This window comes from Coregonus lavaretus (assembly GCF_964263955.1).
Source record: "Coregonus lavaretus genome assembly, chromosome: 26".
NCBI lineage: Eukaryota > Metazoa > Chordata > Actinopteri > Salmoniformes > Salmonidae > Coregonus > Coregonus lavaretus.
In genome coordinates this window covers 5,722,833-5,745,164 of record NC_140013.1, presented here as the reverse complement: position 1 = coordinate 5,745,164, position 22,332 = coordinate 5,722,833, and the positions used below count along the sequence as shown (strand labels likewise).

Here is a 22,332-nt window from a genome sequence, read left to right as displayed (position 1 = left end):
GTCATTAAAACGTGCTTTTCAACCACTCCACAAATTCCTTGTTAACAAACTATAGTTCGGTTAGGACATCTACTTTGTGCATGACACAAGTAATTTTTCCAACAATTGTTTACAGAGAGATTATTTCACTTATAATTAATTGTATCACAATTCCAGTGGGTCAGAAGTTTACATACACTAAGTTGACTGTGCCTTTAAACAGCTTGGACAATTCCAGAAAATGATGTCATGGCTTTAGAAGCTTCTGATAGGCTAATTGACATCATTTGAGTCAATTGGAGGTGTACCTGTGGATGTATTTCAAGGCCTACCTTCAAACTCAGTGCCTCTTTGCTTGACATCATGGGAAAATCAAAAGAAATCAACCAAAATTGTAGACCTCCACAAGTCTGGTCCATCTGTACAAACAATAGTACGCAAGTATAAACACCATGGGACCACGCAGCCGTCATACCGCTCAGGAAGGAGACGCGTTCTGTCTCCTAGAGATGAACGTACTTTGGGGATAAAAGTGCAAATCAATCCCAGAACAACAGCAAAGGACCTTGTGAAGATGCTGGAGGAAACAGGTACAAAAGTATCTATATCCACAGTAAAACGAGTCCTATATCGACATAACCTGAAAGGCCGCTCAGCAAGGAAAAAGCCACTGCTTCAAAACCGCCATAAAAAAGACAGACTACGGTTTGCAACTGCACATGGGGACAAAGATCGTACTTTTTGGGGAAATATCCTCTGGTCTGATGAAACAAAAATAGAACTGTTTGGCCATAATTACCATCGTTATGTTTGGAGGAAAAAGGGGTGTTTGCAAGCCGAAGAACACCATCCCAACTGTGAAGCACGGGGGTGGCGCATCATGCTGTGGGGGTGCTTTGGTGCACTTCACAAAATAGATTGCATCATGAGGAAGGAAAATTATGTGGATATATTGAAGCAACATCTCAAGATATCAGTCAGGAGGTTAAAGCTTGGTCACAAATGGGTCTTCCAAATGGACAATGACCCCAAGCATACTTCCAAAGTTGTGGCAAAATGGCTTAAAGACACAAAGTCAAGGTATTGGAGTGGCCATCACAAAGCCCTGACCTCAATCCTATAGAAAATGTGTGGGCAGAACTGAAAAAGCGTGTGCGAGCAAGGAGGCCTACAAACCTGACTCAGTTACACCAGCTCTGTCAGGAGGAATTGGCCAAAATTCACCCAACTTATTGTGGGAAGCTTGTGGAAGGCTACCCGAAACGTTTGACCCAAGTTAAACAATTTAAAGGCAATGCTACCAAATACTAATTGAGTGTATGTAAACTTCTGACCCACTGGGAATGTGATGAAATAAATAAAAGCTGAAATAAATCATTCTCTCTACTATTATTCTGACATTTCACATTCTTAAAATAAAGTGGTGATCCTAACTGACCTAAAACAGGGAATTTTTACTAGGATTAAATGTCTGGAATTGTGAAAAACTGAGTTTAAATGTATTTGGCTAAGGTGTACGTAAACTTCTGACTTCAACTGTAGGTAGGGGTAAAGTGTGCATAGATAATAAACAGCGAGTAGCAGCAGCGTAAAAAAGTGGGTCAATGCAAACTCGTCTCCCGAGTGACACAGTGGTCTAAGGCACTGCATCGCAGTGCTAGCTGTGCTACTAGAGATCCTGGTTCGAATCCAGTCTCTGTCGTAGCCGGCCGCGACCGCGAGACCCATGGGGCGGCGCACAATTGGCCCAGCGTCGTCCAGGGTAGGGGAGGGAATGGCCGGCAGGGATGTTGCTCAGTTGGTAGAGCATGGCTTTTGCAACGCCAGGGTTGCGGGTTCGATTCCCACGGGGGGCCAGTATGAAAAAATATACAGTGATCCCTCGCCACTTCGCGGTTCACTTATCGCGGATTCGCTATTTCGCGGATTTTCATAATGCATTTTTTTTTTTTTGGTGCATTGTGCTCTGCATTCTGATTCGCTAAAAACTCACTCCCGCTTCTTGTATCAAAACATGCTACGAATTGTGCTATCATTTTGTCGTCTCGTGCAGTTATGTGTACGTACATAAAACAGCTTGGCAAATTTACATTAAGTTGGCCAAATTATCTTGTAATTTCGAACATCTCCTAAACCCATAATGTCGACGAAACGGCCTGGACCGACAAAAGCACCTGCGGATGGGCCCAAACGGCGGAAGATGCTACCTATCTCAGATAAAGTTAAACTTCTGGACATGCTAAGGGAAGGTAAAAGCTATGCAGCCGTTGCTCGCCATTACGGAATCAATGAATCTTCCGTTCGTTACATAAAGAAGGAGGAAAAAAACATAAGGACGACAGCAGCAGTCAATTTTAATACGAATGCAAAAAGGGTTGTAACTGTCCGCAACAAGACCATGGTACGGATGGAGACGGCATTAGCTCTGTGGACTAATGACTGCAGGAAAAAAAACATAACCCTGGATACAAACGTTATCTGCACAAAAGCGAGAATGCTGTATGAAAACTTTGCTGTCAGTGACGGGGAAGAGGGAGAGGATGCCGGGCCCTCAGCAAGTGCTGCTGACACAGTGGGAGAGGATGCCAGGCCCCCAGCAAGTGCTGCTGACAAAGTGCCAAGCGCATTTAATGCAAGCAAGGGCTGGTTTGAAAAGTTTAAGAAACGCTTTGGACTTAAAAATGTTTGTCTGCACGGTGAGATGGCGTCTGCGGATACCGCTGAGGCAGAAGCCTTCGTGAACAATAAATTCAAGGCGATCATTGAGGAGGGGGGATATAAGCCCGAACAAGTTTTTAACATGGATGAGACTGCCTTATTTTGGAAACGAATGCCCTCCCGCACCTTCATCATGCAGGAAGAAGCCAAAGCCCCAGGATTTAAAGTTCACAAAGACCGTTTGACCCTGGCTATGTGCGGAAATGCCGCAGGTTTCATGATTAAACCGGGGCTGATTTACAGGTCTAAAAATCCCAGGGCGCTGAAAAACAAAAATAAGGATGATTTGCCTGTTTACTGGATGTACAATGCAAAGGCTTGGATGACAAAAGCGCTCAATCTGGATTGGTTCAAAAACTGTTTCATCCCGGAGGTCAAGTGTTATTTGAGAGGAAAGGGACTGGACTTTAAAGTGCTTCTGCTCCTTGACAACGCCGGAGGTCACGGTAATGATTTGGCATATGATGGTGTGCAAATCGAATTTCTACCGCCAAACACTACATCCCTGATTCAGCCCATGGACCAAGGAGTCATCCGTGCTTTCAAGGCTCTCTATACGCGCAACACCCTGCAACATCTTGTTGACGCTATGGACTCGGATCAAGATTTCTCACTGAAGGACTACTGGCGTGGATACACCATCGCATCGTGTCTCCAAAACATTCAGAGGGCCATTCAGGAAATGAAAACGGAAACTCTGAAGGCCTGCTGGAAAAAACTATGGCCAGAGGCAGTGCAAAACGCAACCGGAGGCTCGCTTGACGAGGTCCACCACTCTGCCGTAGAAACAGCTGTGAATCTGGCTAAACAGATTGGAGGAGACGGCTTTAATGACATGAGTCCGGATGACATAAACGCCCTGATTGATGGAGACGCACAGCCGCTGACCGATGCAGAGCTGGCAGAAATGACAAAGCCACAAAGCGACGATGAAAGAGAAGAGGGAGAAGAGGACACGAGAGATGAGGAGGAAGGACTAACGCTTGGTCGCTTAGCAACCATGGTGCGAATGGCCACTGAACTTAAGCGAGTAGCTGAGGAATGGGACCCTTTGATGAGCCGTTCATTACAGTTCTCCAACGTAATCGATGGTGGCATGTCGGTGTACAAGGATCTTTTTGCAAAGAAGAAAAAAGAGCGACAACAGCTGCCTATCACTATGTTCTTCTCCCGAACAAACACACCTGCACCGCGGGCTTCAGAAGAAGAGAACACTGCAGAGCGCAGTCAGGATGCAGCGGCCCAGTCTGAAGAGCAGTGAAACGGCCTACACGTGAGTCACTGTATTTGTATACATGTAATAGTTGCTAATTGTAAAAAAAAAAAAAGTTTTCTATTTCGCGGATTTCACTTATCGCGGGTCATTTTCGGAACGTAACCCCCGCGATAAACGAGGGATTACTGTATATATTAAAAATAAAGAATGTATGCACTCACTAACTGTAAGTCGCTCTGGATAAGAGCGTCTGCTAAATGACTAAAATGTAAATGTTCTGGTTGGGATATGTACGCACGGTCACTGTGGGGACGACGTCGTCGATGCACTTATTGATGAAGCCGATGACTGATGGGGTATACTTCTCAATGCCATCAGATGAATCCCTGAACATATTCCAGTCTGTGCTAGCAAAACAGTCCTGTAGCTTAGAATCCACATCATCAGACAACTTCCGTATTGAGCGAGTCACTGGTACTTCCTGCTTGAGTTTTTGCTTGTAAGCAGGAATCAGGAGGATAGAATTATGGTCAGATTTGTCAAATGGAGTGCGAAGGAGTCTCTGTGTGTGGAGTAAAGGTGGTCTAGAGTTTTTTGTCCTCTGGTTGCACATGTGACATGCTGGTAGAAATTAGGTAAAACGGATGTACGTTTTCCTGCATTAAAGTCCCCGGCTACTGGGAGCGCCGCTTCTGGGTGATAGCCTTATAGCCTTATACAGCTCGTTGAGTGCGGTCTTGGTGCCTGCATTGGTTTGTGGTGGCAAATAGTCAGCTATGAAAAAAATAGATGAAAACTCTCTTGGTAAATAGTGTGGTCTACAGCTTATCATTAGGTCCTCTACCTCAGGTGAGCAAAACCTTGAGACTTCCTTAATATTAGAGATTGCGCACCAGCTGTTGTTGACAAATAGACACAGAACACCACCCCTCGTCTTACCAGAGGTTGCTGTTCTGTCTTGCCGATGCACGGAAAACCCAGCCAACTGTATTCTATCCATGTCCTCGTTCAGCCACGACTCGGTGAAACATAAGATATTACAGTTTTTAATGTCCTCTTGGTAGGATAGTCTCGAACAGAGCTCATCCAGTTTATTCTCCAGTGATTGCACGTTCGCCAGTAGGATGGATGTAAAGGCGGATTATTCATTCGCCAACGAATTCACACCAAGCACCCAGATCTGCGCCCCCTGTATCGGTGTCTCCTCTTCATGCTAATGACGGGGATTTGGGCCTGGTCTGGGAGGAGCCGTAAATCTTTCGCCTCCGATTCGTTAGAGGAAGTCTTCATCCAGTCCGAGGTGAGTAATCGCTGTTCTGATGTCCAGAAGCACTTTTCGGTCATAAGAGATGGTGGCAAAAACATTATGTAAAAAAAAAAGTTACAAACGCGAAAAAACGGAATAGCACAATTGGTTAGGAGCGCGTAAAACGGCAGCCATCCCCGCCGTCGCCATAACAGTTTCATCTGACTAATTATGAGCTTTTTCTGCGGAACTGAAAAAAACTCATTGGAAACACAGTCAATGAATGTAACACAGTAAAGATGAGGCGAATTCAAACAGTGAGCTTTTTTTATAATGCTGTTCTGGCATCACATAGCAACATTGTTCTAGCAATTTAAGATTGCATATTGTACATTTAAATTAGATATACTGTATGTAGGCAATACGAATTTCAGCTAGTGAAATCAAGGAGGTTGGATGACACCTGTTCTAACAGAATTACAGTATATTTGTGACAGTTATACCTTTCCAACTTTCATGACATCATTAGCTGGATCTCTGGATGGACTTTTCTCATCTATCCCCAAATAAAGAGCATCATCAACACAGTGCATGGTTTCTGGTTCATTGGTTCTGTCATGAGCCTCCTAGGTAAATTAAATATCACACCAGTCATGTCATCTCAATCATCTGACCATACTATACATCCTTGTCTCCTCATTTCACCTGTGCTCCCCTCCCAAACTATTGGCTGGCAGTGGGGTATGATGCTAGCGTAGAGATGCTATTTAGGCCTGTTGTAATGTATTCATTCCGTATGAAGGCCAGACAGTGACATTCCGGCAGTCAGGCAGGACTCGAGGGGGCTAGCGTTGTTAAATATCACCTCCTGGAGCGCGGCGGTGGGCGGCAGGCAAAGACATCCGGGAGTGAAATAACAGCCCCGATGCTAATGCCGGCGCCGCGGTGTGCCACTGACAGGCTTCAACGGCGGCTATCAGAGAGGGCGGAAAACACAGGCCCGACCGCCTAATTAACTATCAACTAAAACAAGATGGGAATAAACATTAGCCCCGCTTTGGAGGTGCCTTTGTAGAGAGATGTGAGGTGGCGGAGGGAGGGAAGGTGGGAGGGCAGGAGAAAACAGAGGAGGAGGTAAAATACAACATTCACTAATTATCCAACAGAATTCTGGGACCCAGCTAGCACATAACGTTCTAAGGGCCATATGTTTCTTCGAGCTTGGTGAGAATGTGGTTGTCATATGGTTAATTTGCATACAACCTTCCCACAACATTCTGGGAATGGTGCAGGATACCCAGCACATAACATTCTAACAGCCATATGTTTCTTAGGTGGGAATTTCAGTATTTCAGCATAACATTTCCTACAGGTTTCCTTATGGTTCTATTTAAAGTCACGGTCTCAGAACGTTCAGAGAACGTTAAAAACAACATTCTTCTGTGGGAATTTCAGTACTTCAGCATAACGTTTTCTGCAGGTTTCCTCATGGTTCTATTTAAATTCATGTTCTCAGAACATTAGAAAACGTCCCATAAAAACAACAAGAAAACATTAGTAACATTCAAAGAACGTTCTAAGAATGTTATTTAAAAACATTAACATGTATTTCTCAGTGTCAACAAAACTCTATCCTCTATCTTGTTAAGTATGTTCAGGTATGTAGGCCACACCTTATCTTAATGAGTGCTTGTTTCCTTTGAAATGGGGTCTGTTTGAATAGACTAAAATGAACAGCTTTATATGAGTAAAAAAAACACTTGCCATGCTAGCGCCATCCTTGTGGTGCAGTGGACTAATTCCATAGGTTTGAATCTCACTGACGCCGTGCCACAATAAAAAAACACATGTGTTTGCATGATTAATGCCTAAGCAAATTCATTTCCATGTGTCCAATCTGTGCCTGGAGTTCAAAACAGTTAACCCAAACTAAGCAAGCAAAGGTATTAAAAGATTCAGTGAAAGTTTTAAGAAAGCCTCCAAATAACCTATAATTTCCGTTATTAGAACATTTAAAAAACTTTCTGTCTTACCGGTCAGGAAACATATGGCTTCTTCCCAGAAGCAATGGGAAATCAAACACTTCCAAGGAACCAAATGTGCTAGCTGGGGAGCTGTGTGTTTGTTGTTCCCTGTCGTGATCGCATGGAGATGGCTAAAGCAAACTGAGAAGTTTCGCTGCGAGCATATTCGGCGCTTTAATAATTGATCGGCAAGGCACATTCACAGTGCCAGACCTTTCTCTGATCCCTGCACGGCTTGCAACCCAATATACATGTTGTTTTTAAAGATATGCCACTCTAGAAATCCATATAGACTGCTATTATGCTGCTGTTAGTCTGTCTGTCTGTCTGTCCACCTTCTGCTGTCACAGTGATTGCTGGGAGGAATCAGCCCATGTTGAGGTGGCCTCTGCAGCTGCGAGAGAGAGATGTCCTGGTCACTGCTGCCCCAGACCCAGCCCTACGGCTGGCGGATAGCCGGCTACGGATTGGCTAATTAACGTAATGATAGGAGGACCCCTGTCCTCCATCTCTACCCACCATCTCCTCCCTCTCATCTCTGTGTGAAAATGAGTACGGGCCTGTAAACACCATACACTAAAATGTGTCTAAACAGGAACGCAAAGCACTCTGGTAACTGGTTTTCACAGCTAACACTAAATTACGGCAAAGTATAATATCATGACTCGGCTCAGGAAATGGTAGCAGAAAATTTGATTTTCTAGCCGTTTGGTTAAGGTACTCGCTTGCACATAAGAAAGTACTCTCTGTACCTTTCTGATGCATCAGAAATAACAGACAGGCAGAAACAGATAGAATATAACATTCAGAAAATAGCGGCTCTTCTTGTTACAGTACAGTCGTGGTCAAAAGTTTTGGTCTTCACAAAGTTCGCTGCTTCAGTGTTATGATATATTTTTGTCAGATGTTACTATGGTATACTGAAATATAATAACAAGCATTCCATAAGCGTCAAAGGCTTTTATTGACAATTACAATCAGTTTATGCAAAGACTCAATATTTGCAGTGTTGACCCTTCTTTTTCAAGACCTCTGCAATCCGCCCTGGCATGCTGTCAATTAACTTCTGGGCCACATCCTGACTGATGGCAGCCCATTCTTGCATAATCAATGCTTGGAGTTTGTCAGAATTTGTGGGTTTTTGTTTGTCCACCCGCCTCTTGAGGATCGACCACAAGTTCTCAATGGGATTAAGGTCTGGGGAGTTTCCTGGCCATGGACCCAAAATGTCGATGTTTTGTTCCCCGAGCCACTTAGTTATCACTTTTGCCTTATGGCAAGGTGCTCCATCATGCTGAAAAAGGCATTGGTCATCACCAAACTGTTCTTGGATGGTTGGGAGAAGTTGCTCTCGGAGGATGTGTTGGTACCAGTCTTTATTCATGGCTGTGATCTTAGGCAAAATTGTGAGTGAGCCCACTCCCTTGGCTGAGAAGCAACCCCACACATGAATGGTCTCAGGATGCTTTACTGTTGGCATGACACAGGACTGATGGTAGCGCTCACCTTGTCTTCTCCGGACAAGGTGTTTTCCGGATGCCCCAAACAATCGGAAAGTGGATTCATCAGAGAAAATTACTTTACCCCAGTCCACAGCAGTCCAATCCCTGTACCTTTTGCAGAATATCAGTCTGTCCCTGATGTTTTTCCTGGAGAGAAGTGGCTTCTTTGCTGCCCTTCTTGACACCAGGCCATCCTCCAAAAATCTTTGCCTCACTGTGCGTGCAGATGCACTCACACCTGCCTGCTGCCATTCCTGAGTAAGCTCTGCACTGGTGGTGCCCCGATCCCGCAGCTGAATCAACTTTAGGAGACGGTCCAGGCGCATGCTGGACATTCTTGGGCGCCCTGATGCCTTCTTCACAACAATTGAACCTCTCTCCTTGAAGTTCTTGATGATCCGATAAATGGTTGATTTAGGTGCAATCTTACTAGCAGCAATATCCTTGCCTGTGAAGCCCATTTTTTGCAAAGCAACGATGATGGCACGTGTTTCCTTGCAGGTAACCATGGTTAACAGAGGAATAACAATGATTTCAACCACCACCCTCCTTTTAAAGCTTCCAGTCTGTTATTCTAACTCAATCAGCATGACAGAGTGATCTGTCCTCGTCAACACTCTCACCTGTGTTAACGAGAGAATCACTGACATTATGGCAGCTGGTCCTTTTGTGGCAGGGCTGAAATGCAGTGGAAATGTTTTTTGGGGATTAAGTTCATTTTCATGGCAAAGAGGGACTTTGCAATTAATTGCAATTCATCTGATCACTCTTCATGACATTCTGGAGTATATGCAAATTGCCATCATCAAAACTGAGGCAGCAGACTTTGTGAAAATTAGTATTTGTGTCATTCTCAAAACTTTTGACCACGACTATACAATTGGAGTGATACCGACCTCTCGTCAAAGTGCTGCTGAGATGCACTGAAGAAGCAATCAGTTGTCAGAGCAAGTCAACACTTTCAACCAGGCCTAGAATTACACGTAGAGGAGCTCTTGTGATGGCGTCTTTTGAATAGGGAGTGAGGAGAGGTGGGGGAGAGGTGAGTTGTGCTCTCCAGCCTTGCTGGGTCCAGGGTCAGAGGTCAAACGACTTACCTATTCTGAAGGAGAGCGGCCCAGCGGCGGTACATCTCACCCACATGGCTAAGAGGAGCAGAGGCACCCAGGCTGCGAGCATCTTCTATGACTCCTCATGGGTCCTGCCCCGGGGGTCCCCCTGTCACAGCCACCTGGAGAACACAACACACGGATGTAGGGATTATATAGAAGGCTGGATCACATACACATGCAGACAGGCACACACACCATAGAACAATTATAGAAATAGAATCTATGACGCGCACACACACGCTCACAGGCATGTGAACACATACACGCAGGCACGCAGACACATTCACACGCACGCACAGACACACACACATTCGGATGCACAAACACGCACACTCGCCAGCAAACACAGACACACACACACTGTACGATCATCTATCTTCACCTCAGCCTCAATAAATGATAGGCCATTGTCATTTATCTGGTATGCTACATTATTGCACTTCCCTGTTGCTTTTCTGATTCCAAAAAGCATGATTAGCTTTCACAAGAACTGAAAATGTTTTAGTGCAGCACAAATCCCACACACTACCACATCATCCCAATACCTGGTACTCAGCCCTCCATTTGGGGTTAATCTCTCATGCACACACCAGAATGAATTTGGATCAGATGTAGTTTGTTTTCACACGAGTGACAGCATGTGGAACAGGTGCTAAGCTGATCCAGGATCAGAATCTGTCTGTGATCATGTGCAAAAACCCATAAACGACTGCATGTGTTAATCTTTAACTCTTTAAACCATTCATCACTCATGATAGTGAGTTTTATCTCTGCAAGTCCATTAAAGCACATATCCTTAAATAAATGGCAGAGTTTCTCTCCTATAGCCTTGTGATGAATGGTAATCTGTGTCATCAGCCCTGCAGCATCTTCTCTCTTATTATTGGAGGCTTTTATCAAATAAATATAATTGTTTAGAATTAGAAAGTAACTCATTATATACTCTTTATATTCTCTATATCTATATCCTGAGTTCCTGACATTTCTATTACTTGTTCTAGGGCCCAGCCTTTTCCAGAATCATGTGACCTGATCAGGGAAAACTCTGGGCCCTAGTTATAGACTATGGCTTACTCATCTATGGAGGTTATATAGCTGGATCAAACAGGAAATGACACAAGCTGAACTGTGTCAGTCTCTGTAATGAGGAGTTGGTCAAGCAGGCAAATACTGTACATATTTTTTACCCAATTTTTCTAATGGGTGCAATTGTGAACAATAGAGAGAGAGAGAGAGAGAGAGAGAGAGAATGGTTTATTTCACAATTTCGGCATTACAAAGTATCAATAGCAGCTAATGCTGAATTATTTGACACAATTTACATAAATACACTATGCACAAGAAAACCATCAACACAATAAAAACAATAGCTATTTCAGACATCAGTATATCCGATTGGCACAATCACTGGTTCACTGCAGCCCAAGGACTCAATTATTTACAAGCTGTGTGTTGACATTATGATTTGACCGAATATCACATCCTTCACCTACAATAATACGTCAGCATGTTTGGTTGAGTATGATAACAGGCAAAGATACCAACTAGCTGCTCACTTTATTAGCTGATTAACATAGAGAGTATACATTTTGAAACATCACACCTGCCAGCATATTTCTCAAGGTGGACTGTCAGGGACAGAGAGGGATAGGGCTGTCAACAAATCACCACCATATCCTGAGAAGTTTCCGGAAAAACTGTATGCAAATAACAGCTGTCACACAGGTCCCCCAGTGAGTAGGGAGGGGGTAGAGAGAAGCATCACACAATGAGCCAGTTTCAAGGCTAATTCAATTCATTTATATGGCCTTGTTGCATGTCCTTATCCCTAGGATGTGTCCCAAATGGCATCCTATTCTCTACTATGGGACACAACCCTAGACTCTTGTCCAATGTTCCCTGCTCTCTGTTAGCTTACGGACAGTCTAGAAAAATAATGTGTCAAACACCAGGAAGGATCAGTAAACTAGACACTGTTTAGCCCCAGAGTTCATTACAGGCCAGGCTCCCTCTAACATGCTCCATAATTCCTTGATCGCAGCAGGAAGATTACAATTAGAAAAACATACACAAAGCTGAATCAATTTGCCTAAATGCAATTATACCCAATCAACTTGGGCAGCTTGTCATTGGTCGTGCACAGTGGCCTGCCCGTCCGAATATCGAATGAGAGGAGAGGGGGCCTCGGCGAGTTGCCGTGGAGCAGTTGATGGAATGGCACAAGTCTCTCTAGTCTAGTGCACACTGTGGAAACAACACAAACCTGATCTTTTCAAACAGATAACTTCTGCTGATGGTGAGATGAAATCATGTGTTTACATCCATATAGGTGCAAAACAGGAGCAACAAACCATATGGTGACAGTGTGACACGTGTCACTTATTGCTCTCAATATGACTACGTGAAAGAGGTACAATGTAACTCTCCTGAAGTCCCATTCTACAGCTGTGATAATTGGCGCAGAAGGAAACAATGGCCAGATTACCAAGTGTCGACTGCTCCCACGAAAACCCAGACAAGCAATTAAAAGTGTTGTAGCCACATTATTAACAGGGGGGTGACATAAGATGTAATGTATTGTTGAAATGTTCCCTTTTGTTTTCTCCACTTACCGAAATGGCATTATTCTCCAGGAGAAAGGGATGAGAAGGAGTTGAAACTCAAAATGTGATCATCATAACAGATCTGCAATGCATAATTATTCACAGTGCAACATGAAACCGGCATCAGAACAAGCTGCTAGTGCTGACTTGACTACCCAAATGGTATAATGAGTTAACTGGTGCCTCACACACATCCACACGCACACACGCACGCCTCCATGCGTGGATTAATTGCAAAGTGGTGTGAGGGTTTAATTTAATAGGGCACAAGGCTCCGAACCAAATGAAGAGGTGATAGACAGTTATATGAAAGGCTAATCTCTCTCTGTGGCGGAAGACTGAAAAGTAACATTCTCAGCAGTCTGAAACGTTTGCTGCACGTTGCATCAACGCTACAATGGAATCTGTAACGAGATCTGGCAGTTGTGTCTGGGATGTGGCGACCGTAAAGCATGCTGAAATACTGCCTGTGTTTCATTCCTGGGAGATAAATATATCAGCTGGGGAGTCAACTCATATCAAGAGGATGCAGCTTGAAGAGGGTACGTGAACAGCTGTAAATACAGGAGCCATTGACCCTGTCTCACACAGATACTGATTGGGGTAATTGGCCTACTGACTGACTGGTTGGGAAGACGTAGCTCATGACTGAACGCATAACCTCATATAGTCTATAGACAAGACCTCCAAGATGATCGACTCCAAAACGAGTCATCTTCTCACATTCAATGAACACTTTATGTCAAAATGTAAGTGTTGAATGGTGAAACAAGGTTTTTTTTTTTTTTAAGAATTGTCTGCATCATTTCCAATCCACCATATATCATTTTTTTGTAAATATACACTACCGGTCAAAAGTTTTAGAACACCTACTCATTCAAGGGTTTTTCTTTATTTTTACTATTTTCTACATTGTAGAATAATAGTGAACACATCAAAACTATGAAATAATACATATGGAATCATGTAGTAACCAAAAAAGTGTTTTTTCAAATAGCCACCCTTTGCCTTGATGACAGCTTTATATACTCTTGGCAGTCTCTCAACCAGCTTCACCTGGAATGCTTTTCCAACAGTCTTGAAGGAGTTCCCACATATGCTGAGTACTTGTTGGCTGCTTTTCCTTCACTCTGCAGTCCGACTGAGCCAGGGAGTGGATTTTCTATGTGTGATTTTCTATGTTGTGTTCTAGTTCGTGTTTTCTATGTTGGCCAGGGTGGTTCCCAATCAGAGGCAGCTGATTCATGTTGTCTCTGATTGGGACCCATACTTAGGCAGCCTGTTGGCACTAGTTATTTGTGGGATCTTGTTCTGTATAGGTTTGTGTTGGTGAACCTTTAGACTTCACGTATCGTTTTTTTGTTTTGTTGTTAGTGTAAAGTACTCTTCTATGTGTCTCCCTGTCCCCCTCTTCCCTGTCTGTCCCCATCTTGTCTCCCTGTCTGTCCCCCTCTTCCCTGTCTGTCCCCATCTTGTCTCCCTGTCTGTCCCCCTCTTCCCTGTCTGCCCCCATCTTGTCTCCCTGTCTGTTGCCCTCTTCCCTGTCTGTCCCTACGTCCCCATCTTGTCTCCCTGTCCCCACGTCCCCATCTTGTTTCCCTGTCTGTCCCCACGTCCCCATCTTGTCTCCCTGTCCCCACGTCCCCATCTTGTCTCCCTGTCTGTCCCCCTCTTCCCTGTCTGTCCCCACGTCCCCATCTTGTCTCCCTGTCCCCACGTCCCCATCTTGTCTCCCTGTCTGTCCCCCTCCCTGTCTGTCCCCACGTCCCCATCTTGTCTCCCTGTCCCCACGTCCCCATCTTGTCTCCCTGTCTGTCCCCCTCTTCCCTGTCTGTCCCCACGTCCCCATCTTGTCTCCCTGTCCCCACGTCCCCATCTTGTCTCCCTTTCTGTCCCCCTCTTCCCTGTCTGTCCCCACGTCCCCATCTTGTCTCCCTGTCCCCACGTCCCCATCTTGTCTCCCTTTCTGTCCCCCTCTTCCCTGTCTGTCCCCATCTTGTCTCCCTGTCTGTCCCCCTCTTCCCTGTCTGTCCCCATCTTGTCTCCCTGTCCCCACATCCCCATCTTGTCTCCCTGTCTGTCCCCCTCTTCCCTGTCTGTGCCCACATCCCCATCTTGTCTCCCTGCACATGTGTGTGTCCTGTGGTCATATGACCTTCCAGAGAGCCTATCAGACAACGCGTCAGCCTTTAGCAGCCGAGCCAAGCAGCTGCACAGGAGGATGTGGTGGAGAGATATGAAGGTGAGTCAACGTGTGTGCATGTGTCCATGTACAGTACCGGTCAAAGGTTTGGACACGCCTGATCATTCCGGGGTTTTTCTTTATTTTTGCTATTTTCTACATTGTAAAATAATAGTGAAGACATCAAAACTATGAAGTGACGCGTATGGAATCATGTAGTAACCAAGAAAGTGTTAAACAAATCAAAATATATTTTATATTTGAGATTCTTCAAAGTGGCCGCCCTTTGACTTGATGGCAGCTTTGCACACTCTTGGCATTCTCTCAACCAGCTTCATGAGGTAGTCACCTGGAATGCATTTCAATTAACAGGTGTGCCTTGTTAAAAGTTAATTTGTGGAATTTATTTCCTTCTTAATGCATTTGAGCCAATCAGTTGTGTTGTGACACGTAGGGGTGGTATACAGAAGATAGCCCTATTTGGTAAAAGACCAAGTCCATGTTATGGCAAGAACAGCTCAGATAAGCAAAGAGAAACGACAGTCCATCATTACTTTAAGACATGAAGGTCAGTCAATCCGAAAAATGTCAAGAACTTTGAAAGTTTCTTCAAGTGCAGTCGTAAAAACCATCAAGCGCTATGATGAAACTTGCACTCAAGAGGACCGCCACAGGAAAGGAAGACCCAGAGTTACCTCTGCTGCAGAGGATAAGTTCATTAGAGTTAACTGAACCTCAGATTGCAGCCCAAATAAATACTTCACAGAGTTCAAGTAACAGACACATCTCAGCATCAACTGTTCAGAGGGGACTGTGTGAATCACCACTTCATGGTTGAATTGCTGCAAAGAAACCACTACTAAAGGACACCAATAATAAGAAGAGACTTGCTTGGGCCAAGAAACACGAGCAATGGACCTTAGACCGGTGGAAATCTGTCCTTTGGTCTGATGAGTCCAAATTGGAGATTTTTGGTTCCAACCGCCATGTCTTTGTGAGACGCAGAGTAGGTGAACGGATGATCTCCGCATGTGTGGTTCCCACCGTGAAGCATGGAGGAGGAGGTGTGATGGTGTGGGGGTGCTTTGCTGGTGACACTCAGTGATTTATTTAGAATTCAAGGCACACTTAACCAGCATGGCTACCATAGCATTCTGCAGCGATAAGCCATCCCATCTGGTTTGCGCTTAGTGAGACTATAATTTGTTGTTCAACAGGACAATGACCCAAAACACACCTCCAGGCTGTGTAAGGGCTATTTGACCAAGGAGAGTGATGGAGTGCTGCATCAGATGACCTGGCCTCCACAATCACCTGACCTCAACCCAATTGAGATGGTTTGGGATGAGTTGGACCACAGAGTGAAGGAAAAGCAGCCAACAAGTGCTCAGCATATGTGGGAACTCCTTCAAGACTGTTGGAAAGGCATTCCTCGTGGGGCTGGTTGGGAGAGTGCCGGGGGTGTGCAGGGCTGTCATCGGGGCGGGGGGTGGCTACTTTGAAGAATATGGAATATATTTTGATTTGTTTAACACTTTTTTTGGTTGCTGCATGATTCCATATGTGTTATTTCACTATTGTTCTACAATGTAGAGAGTAGTGGAGATGGGGAGGAACCCTTGAATGAGTGGGTGTGTCCAGACTTTTGACTGGTACTGTATGTATCCATGTCTTTGTGTAATGCTTGTTTCTGTCTTCCACAGATGAAGGCCATCATAGCTCTGGTGGTGGTCGTTCTGCTGCTTATCATCATCATTCCAGTGATATTGCGATATCGCTAGTGTCTCACCAGGAGGAGGAAGAATATCTCCTTCTCCTCCTCTTCCTCCCATTCTCCTGCACACAGTCCTCCTCACCAGCTAGGGGGCACCACCCAACCTCCCAGACCCCTGCTGTGCCAGCCTGTGTGGCTCTGGGTAGAAGTTGACCTTAACTACAGATCTAGGATCAGCTCACTCTCTCCCAATGCTAACCTTTACTGTTAGGATGGAAAACACAAAACTGACCTAAGATCAGTGTCTACTAGGGACCACTTCATCCTACTCTGTGAGTCCGGGCCAAGGGTGACACAGGTTGCATTACGTTGGCATTACGTAGGGGTTGGGTTTGCATCCCAAATGGCACCTTATTTAGGGAATAGGGTTTCATTTGAGATGCTGCCTGTGTCTCAGCCCCCTTATCAAACTTAAGGAGAACTCCATTCAGTACATAATACATATCAGCTAGTCCAGTGGTCACCAACCTTTTCTGAGTCAAGATCACTTTTGCAGTCAAAAAGCAAGCTGATATCTACCACTCAGATTCTTTTAAACTTTACTTAAAAATGTTAACATTAACCTAACAGTTCTGTAGGAATGAGGTTTGTGCAGTAGGCCTAATACATTATCACAGCATATTGGCTATATGCCTGGCCTGCCAATATTGTTCTCCTCAGACCTTATTATATTTCAAAACTCAAGCTTTGATAACAAATAGATCAGTTGGTGTAGCACCTGCGAGGCACAGCTGAGCATAAATGCTAATAATTTGCTTTTTTATTTTACTGGAGGTGTGGTACCTGCATCAGATGGGTATGGTGCTTTCAGGTCAGAAAGTCGGAGCTCTAGGAAGATGCCAAAGTTACCGAGTTGGATGACCGTTCAAAACTATTTTCCCCAGTCGGATCTAGTTTTTTTCTGAGTTCCCAGTTGTCTTGAACGCTCAGAAGTCGGAGATTTCAGTTCTTTTGAACACAGTATTAGTCTCAATGGAGGGAGGGAGAGAGCAGCAGAGGGTCCGCCTCTCACGGTCACTGCTCTCTCCTTTCCTCAGGTGAGATTGACCAGAAAGAGGGGACACAATCTTTCAACTGATGGCGAAACTCAAGTCGCACCGCATCTGCCTCAGGCATAAATTCAGGTTGTTCCTATGACCAAAGAAAGTGAAATACTCCTCGACATTAAAATAGATACAACGAGCTGCTAATAATAATAAAAATGCAGGGCTATCGATATACTTGGCTACTCATTCATTGCAGCGTGAGTGGAAGTAGAGGGAATTGCGCGCTTTACGTTTTGTAATAGTGCTTAATAAAACTTAGACACTCATAAAAACAGCAGCTCTTTGCTGTATTCTTTGACAGTCTCTCTCTGGTCATGGTTTTAAAAGTTATGAAATCTCACGTAGGCTAGTCTGTGGCCGGGGTCGTGGAAGCTGTAGGTAGACACAGTGATTTGAGCTATCTGATTGGCCAGCACAGTAGGCACACTCAATTTAGCCACAGATCTCCCGGTCTGCCAGGTAGGCGGAGTTTGTCTTTTCAGACATATGAAATGGTTCAAACTGGGAATACTTTGCCTACCCGGTGAACAGGACTTCTGAATCAAGTGCATCTACCACCAACAGCGCAACAGGCCTTTATCGTTGGTGATCGACTAGGAATGCCTTGAAGATCGACCAGTTGGTGACCACTACCAGTATGGTTACATTTCATATTATATACTGTAGTCAGTATTATTATAGTAAGACTTATTATTATTATTATATTCAGACTTTCAGTCAATCTGTCTGCAGCAGTCTATCAACAGCTTTGAAACATGTTATACAGGACTTGTAGCACACCAAAATATTTGAAGATAAATAATGTAACCTCTTCTACCACCACCTCGTCCCATCTCACATGTTTAAAATGCTTTCAAGCCAGAACTGAAAATGAGGCAATGGCTTTATCTCAATACTCTACAGTGGCCTCCTTTACTTGTCTCCTTTCCTTCTTTCCTTTTCTTCACCCGGCTTGATCCGACACTAGTAGGATAGGTTCTAGCCAGTGAGAGGAAGCCACTGTTGAGTATTGAGACTAGGCTTGGGCGGTATCCAGATTATCTTACCTTCATGTGGTCCTCTGTAGCTCAATTGGTAGAGCATGGCACTTGTAACGCCAGGGTAGTGGGTTCGATCCCCGGGACCACCCATACGTAAAAATGTATGCGCACATGACTGTAAGTCCCTTTGGATAAAAGCGTCTGCTAAATGGCATATTATTATTATTATTATTATTATTATTATACCGACCTTGTGCCATACCGGGATATTCGGTAATACCGGCACTGAACACAAGGAGCGCTATTTTCAAACCCCACTCTGCCTCTAATCCGAAGGTTAGCAATGCTAACAAGTACATGTAAAAACCCATATAGAATGCTAACTAAATGCAAAAGTTATACAAGTAACAAAAAAATGCTACTCTCAGTTTGCTGCACGCACAAAACAAATATTAGACAGCAAGGCTCTTGTTCCGGGAAGGGATTTTCTGCTGTTACCAAGCAAAGCTTTATTTTGGAAGAAGTTAACCACTTAGCTAGATAGCTAACCAGCTACTAAATTAGCAAACCAAAGCATTTGCCACATTTTAGACAGTAAACTTAATAGTTATAAAATATCTGGCAAACATTTAGTTGTAAATTCCATACAGTAACTAGATCACCTGACTTGTGCTGAACAACAGTGAGTGACTCACAAGGCTCTGGTCTTTCGTCGTTGTGTGCTTGTGAACAAACACCACGTGACTGGAGACTACCGGTAAGCTTCATAATGAAACATTATGTGACAGGTTAAATGAAGAATGCGATCTTCTTTATCTCCTAACGTATAAGTTGACTTGAGGGATTTACTTAAAAAGTAGCAACAAATATTCACATTTATTTTAAAAACTTCAAAGAAATAGTATTAACGGTATTGAAAAACCATACCGTGGTTATTTCCAAATAACCCATTATACGGTATATACGGTATACCGCCCAAGCCTAATTGGGACACTGTGTGTCCTACTGACCTAGGTGCAGCAGGGGTTGGGTTAAATGCGGAAGACACATTTTGGTTGAATGCATTGAGTTGTGCAACTGAATAGGTATCCCCTTTCCCTGTGGTACTGCTTGGCCAATTGATCTAATTTCCTGTTGGTAACGCTAGGCTAGCTATCTCTCTCCAGGTGGTTGAATTCTATTGTGTATGATGTTATTCTTTTCTGTGATATTATTGAGTTCTGCTGGAAGGTCAACATGAAGCTTATGAATGTCTGCTGCTATTCCCATTAACCCTGAGGAGCTAAGGGACAGACACTGTTCATCCAATTTGTAAGTCGCTCTGGATAAGAGCGTCTGCTAAATGACTTAAATGTAAATGTAAATGTACGCCTATCACGCTGCGCCTTGGTCCGGTTCCTATAACGATCGTGACACCGACTCATCCCAAACCATCTCAATTTGGTTGAGGTCAGGGGATTGTAGGGGCCAGGTCATCAGATGCAGCACTCCACCACTCTCCTTCTTGGTAAAATAGCCCTTACACCGCCTGGAGGTGTGTTGGGTCATTGTCCTGTTGAAAAACAAATGATAGTCCCACTAAGCCCAACCAGATGGGATGGCGTATCACTGCAGAATGCTGTGGTAGCCATGCTGGTTAAGTGTGCCTTGAATTCTAAATAAATCAAAGACAGTGTCACCAGCAAAGCACCCTCACACCATAACACCTCCTCCTCAATGCTTTACGGTGGGAAATACACATGCTGAGATCATCCGTTCACCAACACTGCGTCTCACAAAGACACAGCGGTTGGAACCAAACATTTCCAATTTGGACTCCAGACCAAAGGACAGATTTCCACCGGTCTAATGTCCATTGCTCGTGTTTCTTGGCCCAAGCAAGTCTCTTCTTCTTATTGGTGTCCTTTAGTAGTGGTTTGTTTGCAGCAATTTGACCATGAAGGCCTAATTCACACAGTCTCCTCTGAACAGTTGATGTTGAGATGTGTCTGTTTCTTGAACTCTGTGAAGCATTTATTTGGGCTGCCATTTCTGAGGCTGGTAACTCTAATGAACTTATCCTCTGCAGCAGAGGTAACTCTGGGTCTTCCATTCCTGTGGCGGTCCTCATGATAGACAGTTTCATCATAGCGCTTGATGGTTTTGCAACTGCACTTGAAGAAACGTTCAAAGTTCTTGGAATTTTCCGGATTGACTGACCTTCATGTCTTACAGTAATGATGGACTGTTATTTCTCTATGCTTATTTGAGCTGTTCTTGCCATAATATGGACTTGGTATTTTACCAAATAGGGCTATATTGTGTATACCTCCCCTACCTTGTCACAACACAACTGTTTGGCTCAAACACATTCAGAAGGAAAGAAATTCCACAAATTAACTTTTAAGTAGGCACACCTGTTAATTGAAATGCATTCCAGGTGAATACCTCATGAAGCTGGTTGAGAGAATGCCAAGAGTGTGTAAAGCTGTCATCAAAGCAAAGGGTGTCTATTTGAAGAATCTCAAATCTCAAATATATTTTGATTTGTTTAACACTTTTTTGGTTACTACATGATTCCATATGTGTTATTTCATAGTTTTGATGTCTTCACTATTATTCTATAATGTAAAAAATAGTTTACAAAAATAAAGAAAACCCCTTGAATGAGTAGGTGTGTCCAAACTTTTGACTGTTACTGTAAATAACATTCTATTGGTTGCAAGAATTTTGTATAATAATTTAAATTGAAAAATTCAAAGTTTTGAATCCGGCATGTTTTTGCAGTTCATAAACCATGTGCCATGGAATTGGTACATCGAAAATCTCTTCCCAACTATTTTGCAATCTGCATGGCACAGCTGTTAATATTTGGGTCCTTAAATAAAACTGGTATATTTTTTTATTCATCACAATTTTCTTTAATGCAGGGCCGACAGACAAGTTCCTTACTTTTTCCCCCTTCCACTTGCCACTTCCAATTTTGAGGTAAAGCTGCAATTAGTTGGTTGTAATTTTGAGTACAGCAGACATTTCCATATATTTTTGTTAGCTGCATGTGTGACATAACTCCAACAGTCCTATTTATGATATAATTTACAAAAGTTATACCTTTAAAAAATATATATATCGAAAAGTAATGTTTTTTTAATCAATTAGTATATTTCAGTTTAACTACAATATTTGTTGTATTATTTGTTCTGTCTTTTCTGGTGGATTAAACTGAAATTGCAACCAACATTCTATGGCTTTCAAAATAAATAAAGATATTTTGGAGATGATTTCGTTTTCAAATAACCGAAAATGAGATGTTGTAATCTGAATAAAGGGAAAAAGGCCATTCTTGAACATGGGATGAGACATTCTTACTAATTTGTTAGAGAACCAGTTAGGATTTAAGTACAGTGCCTTGCAAAAGTATTCATCCCCCTTGCCGTTTTTCCTATTTTGTTGCATTACAACCTCTAATTTAAATGGATTTTTATTTGGATTTCATGTAATGGATATACACAAAATAGTCCAAATTGGTGAAGTGAAATGAAAAAAATAACTTGTTTCAAAAAAGTAACAAAAAAAGAATAACGGAAAAGAGGTGCGTGCATATGTATTCACCCCCTTTGCTATGAAGCTTCTAAATAAGATCTGGCGCAACCAATTACCTTCAGAAGTCACTTATGTTAAATAACGTCCACCTGTGTGCAACCTAAGTGTCACATGATCTGTCACATGATCTCCGTATATATACACCAGTTCTGAAAGGCCCCAGAGTCTGCAACACCACAAAGCAAGGGGCACCACCAAGCAAGCGGCACCATGAAGACCAAGGAGCTCTCTAAACAGGTCAGGGACAAAGTTGTGGAGAAGTACAGATCAGGGTTGGGTTATAAAAAAAAATCAGAAACTTTGAACATCCCACTGAGCACCATTAAATCCATTATTAAAAAATGGAAAGAATATGGCACCACAACAAA

The 22,332-nt window shown here is 43.5% G+C and overlaps 1 protein-coding gene across 1 annotated transcript in view; it reads right to left on the bottom strand.

Moving 5' to 3' along the window:
• The window catches only part of LOC311101233 (glutamate receptor ionotropic, kainate 4-like), a gene marked incomplete at both ends in the record, with an annotated part of 239,444 nt that extends 229,580 nt beyond the window's left edge, over window positions 1-9,864 (bottom strand). The window contains one exon of the mRNA XM_084142345.1: window positions 9,783-9,864. Within this exon, the coding sequence (XP_083998471.1) occupies window positions 9,783-9,864 (82 nt within the window). The remainder of the gene's footprint in view (window positions 1-9,782) is intronic.
• Between the last annotated feature and the right edge of the window lie 12,468 nt (window positions 9,865-22,332).